The sequence below is a fragment of the Crinia signifera genome, chromosome 7 (assembly GCF_055691185.1).
Source record: "Crinia signifera chromosome 7, ASM5569118v1, whole genome shotgun sequence".
Classification (NCBI taxonomy): domain Eukaryota; kingdom Metazoa; phylum Chordata; class Amphibia; order Anura; family Myobatrachidae; genus Crinia; species Crinia signifera.
Genome location: NC_139223.1, coordinates 54,037,366 through 54,054,640, shown reverse-complemented (window position 1 = coordinate 54,054,640; position 17,275 = coordinate 54,037,366). Strand labels below are relative to the sequence as shown.

Sequence of the window (17,275 nt, the reverse complement as noted above, 5' to 3'; positions counted from 1 at the left end):
CAAAAAAACACAGACTGTATCGACCCAAATTTACCACTAACTTGAAGTACAATGTGTCACGAGAAAACAATCTCAAAATCACTGGGATAAGTAAAAGCAAAAAAAAGTTATCCCCACTTAAGTGAAACATGTCAGATTTGAAAAAAATGGCTCTGTCAGGAACGCAAAAACTGGCTCTGTCAGGAAGGGGTTAAGCACCCGTGGTTTGACGCAATCCATGAGGTATTGAGAAATGTTGAATGTCTGCGCAGCTTCAGACATGGAATGGTCTATCCATCAGCCAGCCGCTACCATGTGTTGTTTGATCTTCAATCATCTACTATGAGCAGCCTAACCTGAGTTTTAACTGACACACAAGATGTCAGATTACTAATGATGCAGATCTGCCCATTTCCAAGACAACACAATACAGAGGTACCACCTACCATTGCCTTTAAATACTGCTATTCCATGCCTTTGGGCACTTCTATGTCCCTGGGCAAACATAACCTGCTTGTTCCTTTTCAATGATTGCCATCCCTTTCACTCTCCACCTGAATCTCGCCCATAGGCCCATAAACACCTTCAGGGGTGAAATATTAACAAAGTTTACTTTTCAATGAATAAATAAGCTATCATCAGCAAGATTAATATATGAAGCTTAGGGGTAAAGTGTTTAAATTGTGAAAAGTTGGTTACTTGGAATAATACACTACTTCACGGGGTTGCCAAAATGCAAATTGTTTCAGTGCAGAAAGGCCCAGTGTGCCGCTGCAATTGTTCCTGCTGGTTGCCCACTGCAACACATATTATGATAGCAGTGCACCCGGATCATTCTGCCCAACTCCAGTGGAGAGCACTCCTTGGTCCAAACCAGCTTCAACTCCCGTGCCCCTGAGGAGCTGCCCATTCGCATGGTCTCCTCGGAGCAAGTGGCCAGCTGTGTGATGCTGTAGGAGAATAGGGGCATTGAGGGACTGTGATGCTTTTTGTGGTCACTGCCCATGCCCCCCCAGCATGTGAGTCCATCAGCAGCCTTGCATTCATGTTGAGAGCCCAGGAATTGGTGGCCTTGCACACTGTAAACTTATGGGAAGAACAGCTCAGACTTAAAAACTTGTCCCCCAGCTACAACCCTGCCTCAGATACAATTGGATCTCTGGTATAAAATACCACCCAAGGTCCTTGATGGCCACACATCAGACCAACTTTTCTAAAACCTGTCAAAACCCCTTGAAATAAGACCAGACCACATCCAATTTTTTTTCGGACGTGCACCTCCTCAACCTACCAGATTGCAAAACATTTTGGGCCTTTAGAATAAATCTTTAGGTACAAATGTGGCCACCACAGCATTATTTTTTTTGTTTTTAATGTTTTTTCAGAAAGTAAATGTTTAAAATCTGAAAGACAAGTTTATGTTAAAAACTAAAAAAATAATAATAAAAAAAGTGATTCACAAGGGTCAATTTATTCTAAAAATTAAACAGGTGATGTCCATAGATTCTATCATTTTCTAGGAAGCAATAGAGAAATGACAGACAGAGGGGGATATTCAATCGCCGTCGAGCATCTCCCGTGGGGGAGATGCTCGACGGGCCCTATTCAATGCTGTCTTCCCCGACAGCATTGAACAGGGTTTCCTGGCAGAACGAGCCCGACATCTCTAGCTGTCGGGCTCGTTCTGCCGAGAACAGCCGGGAAGTGACGAGCTGCCGGCTGCAGCTCGTCACTTCCCGGCCGCAACTCGCGGCCACGCCCCCTTCTCGTCCCGCTGCAGGCGGGACATTGAATCCCGCCTGCATGTTCTCGGTCGAGCTGACCGAGAACGGGACTGGGTCACGGCAGGCGAGCAAGCTCGTCTGCCGTGACCAGAAGATTGAATACCCCCCATTATCTGATTGGTAGCTACGGGCAACATCACAACTTTAGTAAATTTACACCACTCTATCATTACCTTTTTTTTCCCCAGCAGATCTTTTTTTCTTTAAATTTTCTCAACTTTACTTGAACATACAGTAGACCAGAAATATACTATCAAGGGTATTCAATTAGCCACAGTTGCCAGGAAAAGTCCCTGCAGCATGGTGACAGGCTACTCAAATAGCCTTTTTCCTATGCCCCAAAAAATATTGACAGCTTATGAAAAGACTACAGGCCCATACACATTTGTTGATTCTGAGCTCCAAGCAGCTCAGTTTTACATTTTTGGGGCTTTGAGCTCAAAATCCAGCATTGTGTATGCCCTGGTGGTTAGCGATGATGAGCACACCCATATTGCCGCTTAGCCTGATTTTAACTAGCCGAGTAAACCACTTTCCACAGTCTCCTAGTGTGAAAGTCGTTCAACCCCTGCGAAAATCGCCAGGCCAGGTGAAAATCGTCCACTGTGTATGCACTGCGATTTTCACTTCAGTACACTGCATACAAGCTGGACAAAAATGCCCAGTGTGTATGCACTTTAAGCAAATACAAAGAGGTGTCCGCTGATCAAAGACCAAAAGGTGCCCACACACTACAACGATTTTTTGCAGATTAGCCACTTTCCAACCGGTCGGACGATTTTTACTGAAAAACAGATGCGAGCTACATCTGATTTTTTGTTACATCTTCTGATCTTACATGCTGCATGAAAGATCAGAAGATTTATCAAAAAAATCAATAGAAACGCACATCGGATTTTAAGATAAATCTTTTGCGAGAATGTGCGCTTGCCTGAAATCTTGATCTCTGATCCCGATCGGACGATTTTGTGGTAAAGTCAGCCAATCGGTTGAAAATCAGCCAACTGGCAAAAAAAACCTGTTGGTAGCGTGTGGGCACCTTGACTTGTTTCAAATGTAAAGACCCTTCTGTATACATTATTTTATTCACTTGATAATGCTTTTTTATGTTTCTCGCTGCTCCAATAAAGTAAATAAATTGAAAAAAAACTAAAATAAAACCCACCCAGAAATAAGGAAGCAGACACGTTGTACACCTATAACCCTACATGCTTTTTATTACAAGACTAAATCGAGCATATGTGAAAAATTCCTCATTCAGAAACTACATCTAGGGGCACAAACACTTTGAAAGAAGAAACAAACAAAAAAAAATCATTAAATTATGAGAAATATGATTAAATCATTGACCAAATAGAAAATTTATATAATAAAGCCAGGAAAAAAAAAAGTTGTAAAATATAGTTTACAATAATTATTCACATTCATGGCTGTACATCAATACATACAACAACGTGGCCCGGAACATGAATTCAATCCAAATAATTCATATATTAGAATTTAAATAACACAGACTGAACTAGAGGCCAACATTTAGCCAGCAAATAACCTTATACAAGAATAAAAATACAAAAGTGAATATTCTATCATTGCATTATTTGTTTCATTTTTTTTCAGTTTTTAAGCTTAGCCTGTACATCACAGTTACAGTCAGCTACAAACCAGAGAAAGAGGGAAAGTACATTAATAACAAACTGCCACCAACCTGAAAATAAAGCCAGCATACTATTATCAAGCATGTGTTTTTAATTTATTTTTTTAAATTCTGTAACGAACTACAGCAGTACTAAACTCTGCTACCAAGTCTTTATGAGCAGACGCCATGTTCTACTTAAAAGTGGTCATTGCGAACGGTTTATTTCACCAGTAATATAATAATTCAAAAACACACTAGTTACTAGCTGCATCACAGAATAAAAAAAGAAAAAGAAAAAAAAGAAAATTCTCTTCTGTTTAGGCCACTGTGCAAGTCGCATGTGCGTTGTATCAAGCAGCATACTAGTCAACGTTATTTGACGTCGTATTACAGAGCTGGATGCTCATTTATCCTAAGTAGTCTGACAGCTACAGCTGTGGATAATGCCAACATTAACCAGCGTTAGGATAGGCTTTCTTCCGCTACAGTGCCACATTGTATTCCAAAGTACTTTTTTGTTTCGTTTTAACTAAAAATCATTGCGAGGGTGTAACTTTAGTCAAAAGGCAGAATCTTGTGTTGAATGTCTGCTCACAGCAGGTTCCAGAGTATATGTCCCTCACACACTGTGGAACAGTCGTTTTGAAAGCCTCGTTAATATTCCAAATATTCCAGAGAATGCAGCCAATGACTACGCCAAGATCTAGCGCTTCATGTTTATTAGCCCGGCCTCATGAATATTAGGATGTACCCCAGTGAAGTCACTAGTCCCTAGACCAGCTGCAACCTCAGTTCACTTATGGCGGCCGCCACTGTGTGTGTGTGTATATGACTGGAGAACTATATAACAGCACAGACTGCCTTGTTTTATCATCTACAGAAATGTTTCTGACCAATAAACAGAAGTTATTAATAAACCAATATTTTGGGATATCACAAGTACCTTAAATGCTTTGTAATAATTATGTCTGACTGGTCTATTATCATATTTGTGGCCCTATATAATTATAGTACAAAAAAAATAAATTGTTGAAATAGCAGCAGGCAGATTTCATGTAAAGGCAATGAATGGACTGTGTGGGACAAACTAACTGTGATCAGTAGAATAGTATTTTCCGTTCCTTTAAAAAGAAAAAAAATCCACCAAGTGCTTTAGGTCTTTACCATGTGGATCAGGGGGAATAAACAAAGCAGAAAACTCTTCTCCGTTTGCTTGATTCGGAAACTGAAAGGAGCTACACTGTTCTATCCGGATGTATGTTCCAAAGACATCTAGCAATGAAACACTCCCACAAATATTTAAATTTCAGGCCGTGAAGATAAAAATTGGGAGTTCAGACGGAGGATAAAAACTAGGATGCAGAAGACGTTCATACCATTTAATATATATATGTAAAATTAGATATTCAGTGCTCAGGCCAACACGCTGTAACCCTCCCCTCCCTCCCCCCCACCCTGCTTCTCAGTATCTTGAGTCAGTGTGACAGATGAACAGTTCATCTAACAAAAATAGAAGTACCATGTTTAACCTGCGACAAGAAGACTTTTGGAAGCGTGTGCTTGACCTTACTATATGCACTATAAATGGAAGAGAAAGACACGATGGATAGCGGTTCCCCTTACTGTCTGTGGAGTCATGACGGCCATGTTTCTTAGTCTTTCAGCACTTTATATATAGGCTGTATGACTCCCAGACCAGACTAGTTCATTGCCAAGCCAAGAAAGAAAAAGAATGCAAAATGGAGGCTCCACAGACTACTGTAGATCAGTTTGTCAATGTGTGCTCGAGTACAATGATCTGTGTTTCTACCGACTGTACGTTAAGCTGGCATAGCAAGGCCTACCCACTAGGTGGCAGAAGATATAGAGCTGGTGTGTACGAAAGCAAAAATCACCACAGCAACGATATGCATGTTGTAACTCAACAAAAGCACAGAGAAGAAGCAAGGTAAAACCCTGGATTCCATTAATGTCCATGTTTGCCGTGTAGATGTCTGACATGTTATTTCCCATAGAGATGGCGGCTGGGTGAGCGGAGAAGGCTTTCTCTTCTTTTCTGCTATGTAAAGCACATCTGTAGAATCAGGGTCATCTAGCAGCATGAGGGAAAGCTTGCAAGACGTGGAAGAGACACGATGCTATTTGCTGCTGTTTTGGTGATTCTGGTATCGGTGCCGCCACACTTCCTGGATCTTTTTGCACCATTTGTGTGCGTTTCCGCTAGGGTCCATCAAGTAATATGTTCTGTTAGGCTGCAAAGTGAACACACAGAGGTTATACATGTTGTAAACTGTGGTCCGTCTGTCCACAGTCCTTTAATAAGCAAGTCAGTAGTGCGATAATATTGAAGAGGATCTATAACCATTGGAACATGATCTAGGTAATGAACAAAACAGTAACAGAAGCCTTATGCAAGTAAACCACCACACCCTCCTGCCCAGAACAGTGGCTGGCATTCTATATCACAGGTTCTCAAAGTCGATCCTCAGGACCCCATACAGTGCATGCTTTGCAGGTCGCATCACATAATTAAGTGAGTTAATTCGCTCCACCTGTGGAAATTTTAAAATGTGTCAGTCAGTAATGAGTGCACCTGTGTACCTGCCGAGTGACCTGGAAATCGTGAACGGTGTGGGGCCCTGAGGACCAAGTTTGAGAACCACTGTGCTATACTATTACACCACTGTGGTACGCAAATGACAGAGCACTGAGCATTGGTATGTAACTAGGGCACAGTGATGGGGAGACAGATCACTGCCCAGGAAGCAATAAGCATACTGGGTATGCTTCATTCCAAGGATTGCTTGCTGCAGATAAGGATGATGTGCACTGGTATATATGTGTCCTCTTACATCTAGCCTCAATACGTCACACAGTGGGAAATTCCATGGCAATATCAATGATGTATAAGGACACATCTGTACTAGTCAATGAAATAAAGAAAAGCGTTGTTCATTTACAGCACAGATTTCAGATGACACAGTAACTGCAGAAATAACTGGTGAACATACAGTATGGTTACTGGGCACATCTGTTTATTTTGCTATGCCAAAGCAATATTCTATTACTCAGTCTCCAAAGTAGTGAAAGTAACAACCCCCCCCCCCCCACAAAAAAAAACAAAACACAACAACACACAAGGGTTTATACTCACAGTATGAACAAAAAAGGTTTTAAAATTCTTTGCTTCTGGGCGCAGCTCCTGTGACCATGGAATCTCTCCTTTCAGGACCTTATTTACTGGGTCCACGTAGTATAGATGTGGCCCTTCGGTAAGGAGAAGCTGGCGCCGGCGAGCAAACAATCCCTATAAAAAAAAAAAAAAAGCTGTCAATGTATTCTGTGCAAAAGCAGGAAACCAATATATATATGTATGTATTATGTATTGGAATATACTATTATGCCAAGTACACAGAAATCAGGGCTTGTGTTTTGTAAGGGATTCCAATACCAGCTGAATCTCATCTATTTATAAGCAGATAAAGTGCCGTGCTACAGCAATCAATATCCAAAAAGGACAACTTGCTCTTCATTTTTCTATACCCATGCATTTCCTGAATGCTTTGCTGCAAAATGGCAGGCATAGAAATGAACAACAACAAGAACAACCACCAATTGATTGAATCTTTACAATAGAGTCCCTCTCGAAGGATGCCACAAGAAGTAAAACTGGGACTTGTCCTTCAGACTTCAAAACACCAGGGAATTTCAGACAATCTTTAAAAAGATGTGCATAGAAAATGTCGTTCTCTATCTTTAAGAAAATGTTATTACACAAATGCACCTGGGAGTTACAGAACTAGGTGGGCCAAGGTGAAATCTTTTTATAGAAGAATGTCACCATCTTGGAACAAGATGGTAACATCTGCGGGGCAAGATTACTTACATGAGATTCACTGGATGGAGATGATTTATGCACATGTTCCCAGTTTTGCATACCACAAAGGGACTTTTGTGCTTAGGTAAATACTGGAACGGCCCGTACCCAAGAACACCTGTCTCGACTGGCTCCCTGCTGCACACTTTACCATTCTAGAGATTGTAGGGCTTGTTTCTGTCCTTCCCTGTCCAGGGGGTGCCCTGTTTGGGGGTGGAGCCTGTGACAGCTGTCACCGGGGAGGCAGGGGTGGAGAGATTACAGCCTCTCTGTATTGGCTGGGAATGAGGTAATACCCTGAACATATATGAAAGCTGTGGGGTAGCAAATCTCTCCTTTGAACAAGTCCATTGCCACCAAAAAGGGTAAGTTCCAGCAGTAATACCTCAGCCTACCACACACACGCACTTGCATTCCCTGTACAAAAACAGTAACTCTAGATTTTTTTTTCTTGCACTTCCTCCACACAAAAATAATTTGTCTGTTCCTTTATAAAATATTTTGCATGTAGACAATATTGTTTTTGTCTATGTGTGTGTGTGTGTGTGTGTTACAAATAAGTGGTATCAACATATTTCAGAACGTATTCAAAAATCTATTTTGATGAATATATTCAGTTAATAAGGAATATGATATAAAGGGGGAGGAACACTGTTGAGGGGTGTTATACATTTGTATAAAAGTCACAGATGTTCTAAAATCTAATTTTTTTTTTTTTACAGAACACCATCTGCTATTTATTTATGGCATAACTTTAGGCTAGATTTTAAAAAATCAGTTCAAGCGAGGTACGAGCGGCAAGCTGCCCTGAATAAATACGCTAATGTTTTCAGAGAAATGTGCTCACAGGAAGGAGTTGTAAAAATCTATGCCAGCTAAAATTATGCAATTTTTTTTCAATGTGATTAAAACGTCCAGGGGTCTATGTAGGAAGCCTTGGAGAGTGATCAAGTGACCGGGGATATTGTACCAGCCAACCAGCTCTCGTCATTTTACAAACCCAACCTGTAACGGTCAGCTCCACGGGCGCCCGGCGCCGGGGGGCTGGTGCTGGAGGGCTGCACACAGCACTTCCGCTCGGCGTCTCCGAGCGCCCGTGCGTCACTTCCGCCCGGCAGAGTGAGCGGCGTCTGCCCGACAGGCAGACGCTGAGAGAAGTCCTCGGCGTTCCCCTGCAGCCGCACAGCGGTTGCCAGGCAACAGGGGACGCGCGCTCGGCCACCTGAAAGTAATTAGGAGCCGGGGGGGCGGTCCACAGTGGTGCCTGGTCATTTGCTGCACCATCCCTTTTAAGGGATGGCTGCAAGCAAGATGACGCCGGTTATAGCCATTCTACAGCTATCCTGGTCGCGTTCTCAGCTCCCAGATCCTGTTCCTCAGTGCCACTGGTCAGCTATCCTGCTTCCCTTCACCTATCTGCTCTGCTCCCCCTCCTGGGGTCCTGGAGCTTGGTTCAATTTACCCTTTCTCCCATTGTAGGCAGATTGCCTTATGTCTTTTGTTATTATATTTCTGGCTGCCCAGCCATTCCTTTGTTCAGGGTTAGGTCCCTGCAGTCTCTATTAGCCCTGCTGGTCTCCGTTCTCCATTAGCAGTGGGGCTGATTCAGGCTTTCATTTGTGTATTCTCTCCCACCGCGGGAGCCCTCGTCAGGCTGGATATAATTTCTGTTTCTCCTCTAGTCGTTTTGGGGAATTTGTTATGTTTGTTTTCTAAACTGTGTTGTGGAGATTCCCTGTATCATTTCACCTGCGTCTGCGACTGGGTCGCATTCCCGTCCTTGGCCTGGTGCCGGTTGACAGGGTGTCATCTCCAGTTAGGCCCAGTAGTCAGATTACCTCTTAAGCATACCTCTGACGATCGCTAGCCCTTTGTCCCAACATAAGACCTAGCGGCATCGGGGTTGGAGCTGGCCTAACTCGCTACTACGAACGCGGCGGCCACAGGTGAACACTAGCGCTCGCAGGGGCTCGACATCTGCCAGAGGTACTCAACAGAGTGAGTGTAGGGTTCGCTCTGGCGGTCACGGCTATGGGCTCACGCCTGACATATTGTACCCAGCCTACGGTCATAACAGTAACATGATAGCAGCTGATTCTCCATCCACTGTCCACTATGAGAATTTTTTTTTTTTTATTGTTTCTGCAACAGTCTGGAAAACATTCTAGATTTTAGGGTTCAATAATAAGATATATAGGAGCACAGGTAAGGAAAACCCAACAAACGGGATAGCATTTACTGATTCTATATATGTACACATGCAGAGTATTTAGCAATAAAATAGTGAACTTTATGGAAAAAGTGGTCTATGTGGATAAACATGTAATATAGGGGTTGTATACAGGGGTTCAAACAGAGATATAATATGTACTGAGGATGCATTTACCAGAGACAATTACCTGAAATGTTTTTTACTGCATGTGGCACTATGCAATTAACACTGTTAACTGTTAGGTTTAGACTGCAGGAAGGGAGGATTAGGGTACGTCGCCAAAATCGCTTAGGCAGCAACAGCCCAATTTTGACTAAGCCACATCGCTTAGTCAAAATCACCCAGCCTCTAGCTTGTGTGAACACCGCTTTATTGTTGGAAGGACAGGTAGTAGAAGCCCAGTTAACTGTTTCATAATATATACACACACACACACACACAAAGCAATACCCGCACTTACCGGTAGTCTGCCTAAGGGGTGCCCAAATTGTCACACCGTAGTGTGCCAATTATGGTCCAAGTATCCACTGAAGGAAATGAGCACTCACCTCAAAGATTTTGTCTAAAAATCTTTTATATTTATTGCAAAAAAAAACATTTTTCAGAAAAAGTTTTAAACATACCAAGTGAAGCTGTCAGTTTTACAAACTGTCCCGACGTTTCGATCCCAATCCGGGATCTTTATCAAGGGGAAGTCACCAGGGGCAATATCAGCAAGAAAGTGAAAAAAAGCCAGCAATCCTGAGGTCCTTCTGCCACAGCACACAGAGACCAGGTCTCTGTGTGCTGTGGCAGAAGGACCTCAGGATTGCTTTCTTGCTGATATTGCCCCTGGTGACTTCCCCTTGATAAAGATCCCGGATTGGGATCGAAACGTCGGGACAGTTTGCAAAACTGACAGCTTCACTTGGTATGTTTAAAACTTTTTCTGAAAAATGATTTTGTTTGCAATAAATAGAAAAGTTTTTTAGACAATAACTTTGAGGTGAGTGCTCATTTCCTTCAGTGGATACTTGGACTATATATATATATATATATATATATATATATATATATATATATATATATATATATATATATATATATATATATATATATATATATATACATATACATACACACACACACACATACATACATACATACATACAAGTAGTCCAATTATTGCGCAAATAGTTCCATATTATTATAATAGTATGAAAGTAACAGTTTACTATGTAAAAAAGCTCACATACATGTAAGTTTAAAATGGCAAGCATGCAGTTGAAATGAGTATATTAACCCAAGCGGCAGTAGTCGGTCATCCACGATGCAGTACAAACACCATACAGGTGATTAGACTCGCTGCTGGGTCAGGACAGACCGAAAGATGTCAGCAGCGTCAACCAAGGATCGCCCCAACGCGTTTCGTCAGCTGGTGACTTCGTCAGGAGGCGTGTCATATGATAATTATGGCAAGATTTATATACCATCTGGTATAAGGTTCACATGAACACTTAATAATTGATTTAAAGAGACAAGCCATCTCCTATACATTACAAGTTTAAAATACAATAATTTACAATACATACAAATCAGTTTAATAAATATAATAAAATAAATAAAAAGCGCAAAAATATATCAACAACAATTAGTTACTTTCATCTAATTACATAAAAAATATTTGGTACTTGTTTCCTAGCACGGCGGCCATCGTGTCGTATACCATAACACTAATTAAGGTATACAATGCGACGTGATGTTGTACAATAAAATATTGCATTGCATTGTATGCCATACAATGGCATACGATGCGATCGTATACGATTTTTTATTGTACAAGCACCCTGATGGGTCCTTACAATGTGAAATGGCCCCCCATAGTCAACGCCAACCCGAAGCGTTGCGAGCGCAGCGGTACGCATCCTTCAAACTTTTTCATACCCCCACTATCCGCGTCGGAGTGGAGTTGATATTAGACAGTGTGGCGAGCGCAGCGAGCCCGAAACGTGGCGAGCCCCGCGAAGGGACGCGGAATACGAGCCCGAAGCGTGGCGAGCAAAGCGTGCCGCGCGAGGGGACGCGCAATACATGTAAAGTAATCCGTGTGCGCTCGCCACGCTTCGGGCTTGCCACACTATCTAAAATCAACTCCATGCCGACGTGGAGAGTGGAGGTATGAAAAAGGTATGAGGACGCGTACCTCCGCCACTCGCCACACTTCGGGTTGGCGTTGATCGTGGGGGTGGTGTTGACTATGGGGGGCATTTAACATTGTAAGGACCCATCAGGGTGCTTGTACAATAAAAAATCGTATACGATCGCATCGCATGCCGCTATATTGCATGCGATGCGATTGTATAAGATGAAATACAATCAAAATCAGGGGCGCTGTGCTAGGAAACAAGTACCAAATATGTTTATTTAATATGTACAAAAAACAGGAAACCAGACAAATAGGGGTTCCCTGATTTTTTAAAACCAGCCCCAGGTCCGGGGCTGGTTCCCAAAATACGGGGGACAAAATGAATAGGGGTCCCCCGTATTTTAAGAACCAGCCCCAGGGCAAACCAGCCAGCAGGGTAATGTCACAGCCAGGGGACACTTATTATATAAGGTCCCGCAGCGAAAACATCACCTTACCGACCAGTTAGCCTGGCCAGGGGCACTGGGGGAGTGGGGACTCCCCCCCCAATAAAGGGGTCTCCCCCTCCAGGACATACCTGAGCAGGCTGAAGCCTGGTGCGGTACTTAATGCCCCTGGGTGGTGGGCATCGAGCTGATTGCAGTGTAAAAATAATAAACTATTGTTTAATACTGTGGAACTATGAGTCCCAGAAAGCCTCCCCCGCAAGCTGGGACTTGGAGAACCACAAGTCCCAGCATGCGGGGCATTAAAGGGCACTTGTAGTTCCACAATATGAAAAATAGTCAAACAAATACACACTGACACCTGAAAAATAAAACTTAAGTACATCCAAAGCCCACACATACTGATCCTTACCTATCTTGAGCCCGTCGGTAGGTCCCTGGGTCCGGGGCTCCATGGTCCAGGGTCCGGGGCTGCAGAGTCCGGGGTCAGGGGCCTTGGTTCCGGGGCTGAAGAGTCCGGGGTCCAGGATCCGAAGAAATCCATATGGGGACCTGTGGAAGGAAATCCTACTCACAAGCTCCTCTGGTGAAGATCCAGTCTTCTTCTCTCCGCTGTAGTCTTGATTTATTTTCTTTTAAAGCACTGGAACACGTTACTCTCGATAAAAGAGGTGGTGATGTGTTGATGAAATTAAGTCGTAGGGAAACGTATTGGATTTTTACAATGAATACCATGTCTCCTGCTGGTATGAACGAGGGTATCGACATAGTTTCTTTTCTACACTAGATCCGTTGGCCCCCCCTTCTTGACTGGCGGAGCTTTGTTGTTGGGCTTTTACCCCTTAGCTCTTGCTGTAGTCTTGAGGTGGAGACCTATGGTGTGTAGCGCTGTGTCTATATCCTTCGTTCATTCCCTGTGAATTTTTTTGTACATATTAAATAAAAATATTTTTTATGTAATTAGATGAAAGTAACGAATTAATTGTTGTTGATATATTTTTGCACTTTTTATTTATTTTATTATATTTATTAAACTGATTGTATGTATTGTAAATGATTGTATTTTAAACTTGTAATGTATAGGAGATGGCTTGTCTCTTTAAATCAATTATTAAGTGTTCATGTGGACCTTATACCAGATGGTATATAAATCTTGCCAAAATTATCATATGACACGCCTCCTGACGAAGTCACGAGCTGACGAAACGCGTTGGGGCGATCCTTGGTTGATGCTGACGTTGCTCTCTTGACGCTACTGACGTCTCTCGATCTGTCCTGACCCAGCCGCGAGTCTAATCGCCTGTATGGTGTTTGTACTGCATCGTGGATGACAGACTACTGCCGCTTGGGTTAATATACTAATTTCGACTGCATACTTGCCATTTTAAACTTACATGTATGTGAGCTTTTTTTACATAGTAAACTGTTACTTTCATACTTGCTCATTTGTGCACTTTTCTGTGCGCGCACACACACACACACACACACATTATACATATTGCTACATGTGTAGGCCCAATAAGTCTCACCCACCATTATTTTTTTCATTTTCAAAATAACTTTTTCTCGAAACAGCCCAAATGTTGCTGACGGCACAAGCAAATACCTCATATTTATTTCCTCATTATGGTCAAAAATAATATACGGAGTGCTGCAACCATGGATTTACTCATCACACTAGGTGAAACTTCACGTGCTTTACAAGCAAGCCTTTTATTTTCCAAAAGGGGACTCAGGGATTCAGGCAAGTGGTACATTATAAGGAGATGCACTCTCACCTTTCGTTTGTCTACTGGACCCATTTTCAATATTAAATTGTTTTCTACAAACTGGTGCCTGTAATAAAATAAAACATCTTTAGTAAGGCTTACATATTACAACACATATTAGAACACAGTTAGCTCCAAAACAGTAGCGATTTTTTAAACGTTTCCACAAACTTTTTCCAAATTGGACCTATTCAATTGTTAGATGTGCAGGGGTTATGACATAATTTTATTTTGAATGTTGGCTTCATTCACTCGCCTCTTCATTTATTGAAAGCACAGAACCACGGTGGTTGCGTACCTATTATAAAATAAATTATTTCCCTTAATAAACACAGGGACAAATCACAGTCCGCAAGAAATGCTCAACTGAGATATTGATAGCTTTATAAATATTTTCTCCATAATTTGCAAAATGGTTTTTCTGCTGTCAGAAGAGATAGCTAGTAATAAATAAATAATAACTAAATAAAAAAATTCACAGTTTCTTATATAGCGCACACATATTCCGCAGACCTTTACAGAGAATATTTGAACATTCACATCAGTCCCTGCCCAGTCGAGATTACAATCTATATTCCCTACCACATATACACGCACACAGACATTCTAGGGTTAATTTTGTTGAAGCCAATTGCCCTAGCAGGATATTTTTGGATTGTGGGAGGAAACAGGAGTACCCGGAGTAAACCCACACAAGCACAGGGAGGATAAACAAACTCTGCACAGTTAGGGCCATGGTGGGAATCGAACCCGTGACCTCAGCACTGTGAGGCAGTAATGCTAACCATTACACCATCCGTGCTGCCCCGGTAATTATGTTTATAACCTGCATAGTTACATGCTATAATCTGGTATGAAGAATAACAGACGGTGTACTCTATCCCTTTCCACATCTTACAATAGTAATGTGATCTCCGTACCACTAACCATGCTCCTAATACATTGGACATGGAGTCTATGCGGATCTACTCCGCATAGACTCCATGTTGCTGACCATCAGGCTTTTGACTTTTCTAATCTCAGCCAGTGATACAAGGAGTCTGACAAGTCTTTTGAATTGTCTGTTACTTCAGACTCCTCCCATCATTTTGTGCCACCCAATGCTGCCATTTATGTGCTGTCTGCCGACTACACATGTGATGTGCAGTAACTTGCTGGGGTCCTGTAATTTTTTTTTTTTTATTGTTTGATGGGGTCCCTGAGCAAAGGAATTTCAGGACCCCTGTCCTAATACATATAATTCTTCTGACACCGCAATGATTATACTGCAATGCATAGTTCACTTACCATTGGTTTCCACCGGCTTGTTTCTCTAGCAGTAGCCGCTTTTCATTCTCTGAGAACTGTAGATCGAGCTCAAATGAATTGTTATCAAGGTCGTGGATGTACTGTTCTATGTTGCTGTCGCATCGCTGAGGCGGAACAGGCTCTGGTACTGGCAATGTTTGGGAAGATGCCGATGAGGCTACTTGCATACCACCAAACTGACTCAAGAGGTCATCATACTGGAATAAAGAGAACACAAATCAGAAGGGTTATGTGAATATATGATTTTCTTACGGTACCATACGACCACTTATGTAACTTCCTGTACTAGCCAAACAATGCCACGTTATAGAGGCAATTCGCTAGAGGCCTCCGTATTTGTTCCAAGTATTTGCTATGACCGAATGAATCCTACAGGTGGATGATAAATCTGTAGCATATACTTAAACAAGTCTGGCGGACAAACTGATATTTTATAGAAGAACCAAGGGCTGGCATATCCGGGTTACACTTTTTAAACAGCTGCATAAACCACAACTTTACATGGATGCGGATTTATGTTGTCCATAAAATAACTTGTGTTATTAGCCATTACCTGACTGAGAACGCCACTCCTGGTCAGGAGACTGCAGAATCTTAAAGGCCCATACACACTAGTTTTGTCATTTAAGCTGTTTTCAGCTCAAAAGGCGCCCAGTGTGCAAGGGACTAATACATGCTCCCGCATCATTGCCACTCATCTGTTGTTATTACCAGTAGATGAACGACGGGGTGGACAGCTTTCCATAGCATCTTGCTATTTAAAGCCATCCACCCACTGTGAAAATTGCTGGTCAGAGGGAAAATTGCTCAGTATGGATGCACTGAGCAATTTTCACATCATCGCTGTCCATAAAAGCTGGGCAAAATCGCCCAGTGTGTATGGCTCTTCAGTCATGCACATAACTCCTAAGAGCTAGCTTACTTTTTTCTTTAGAACATTTAATGGAAGAGGTATAGAAAATCCCCACATATGAGGCATTCGCAGTACCATGACAATCATCTAGATCAGTGTTTTTCAACCACTGTGCCGTGGCACACTAGTGTGCCTTGAGCTGTTCTCAGGTGTGCCCCCAGATCTAGAGATTCCCAAATCAGTTTACAGCCACCACCAGTTCAACTGTCATTTACTGGTCTTTTCTTTTCATGTAAAGGGCCAATGTATTTTATTTGTGTTACCTGTGGAGACCAGTGTGATTGTTTTTTTATATGGGGGCCAATAGGTTTGTTTTTTTCCTGTGGGGATCTCATGGTGTGCCTTCAGCACAAATCTTATTTAGTGTGCCGTAAGGTAAAGAGGTTGAAAGTCACAGATCTAGATTTTGTTACACATTGTGGTAGTACATAACACGTTAAATACTATTTAGGCACCACGGCATAAGGAATAGATCATGACAGTAATATCATGAATATGATAGAGAGATTGTGTTGGCTTCAAAGTAACATAAAGTATCACTTAAGCCAGTACAGACTGGGTATAAAATGAGCGGTATCTAACATACCAATATGCTACCAGACATTGGCCAGTATTCAATGAGAAAAATTTGCCTTGTTTTATGGCGAGTTTGTGCTATTTTCGCGTTGGAAGGAGCATTTTGCTCTCCAAAAGTGAACCACCCTATTCAATGTGATATTTTTGCCGTCTTTTTAAGTGATTTTCGCCGAGTCTCTCCGTGTAGCAATTCTCTATCTTTTCATGGAGAACTGGAATGTGAACTTTTAAACTAAAAGGTTTTTTTTTTTTTATTTTGGTGTAAAAAAAAAATCAGGATTTTTTTTCTGTGAAGGGGCATGTTATTTTTATTCATGTTCTTATAGCACATGAATATATATTTAATTTAAAATATATATATATATATATATATATATATATATATATATATATATATATATATATATATATATATATATATATATATATATATATATATATATATATATATATATATTTTTTTTTTTTTTTTTTTACACAGAGCAGCCAGTAGGGGGCCGGAGCTCTCGAGCCGCTCATTAGATATTCATATATTCACTGCATCCGATCATTACATATGCACGATCGGGTGCAGTGAATACTGGGTCCCCCGCTGGCTAAAGGGGGGGGGGGGCAGCTTGTGCTGCCTGGGTCCCGGGGAGCCCACCTCC

At 41.8% G+C, this 17,275-nt stretch overlaps 1 protein-coding gene across 1 annotated transcript in view; it reads right to left on the bottom strand.

Moving 5' to 3' along the window:
- Positions 1-2,962: 2,962 nt before the first annotated feature.
- PDPK1 (3-phosphoinositide dependent protein kinase 1) overlaps positions 2,963-17,275 on the bottom strand; it is an 80,481-nt gene continuing 66,168 nt past the window's right edge. The window contains exons 11-14 of the mRNA XM_083153094.1: positions 15,116-15,333; positions 13,838-13,895; positions 6,554-6,706; positions 2,963-5,651 (exon numbers count right to left, since the gene is read on the bottom strand). Coding sequence (XP_083009220.1) covers positions 5,538-5,651; positions 6,554-6,706; positions 13,838-13,895; positions 15,116-15,333 — 543 coding nt within the window. The 3' untranslated portion in view covers positions 2,963-5,537. The remainder of the gene's footprint in view (positions 5,652-6,553; positions 6,707-13,837; positions 13,896-15,115; positions 15,334-17,275) is intronic.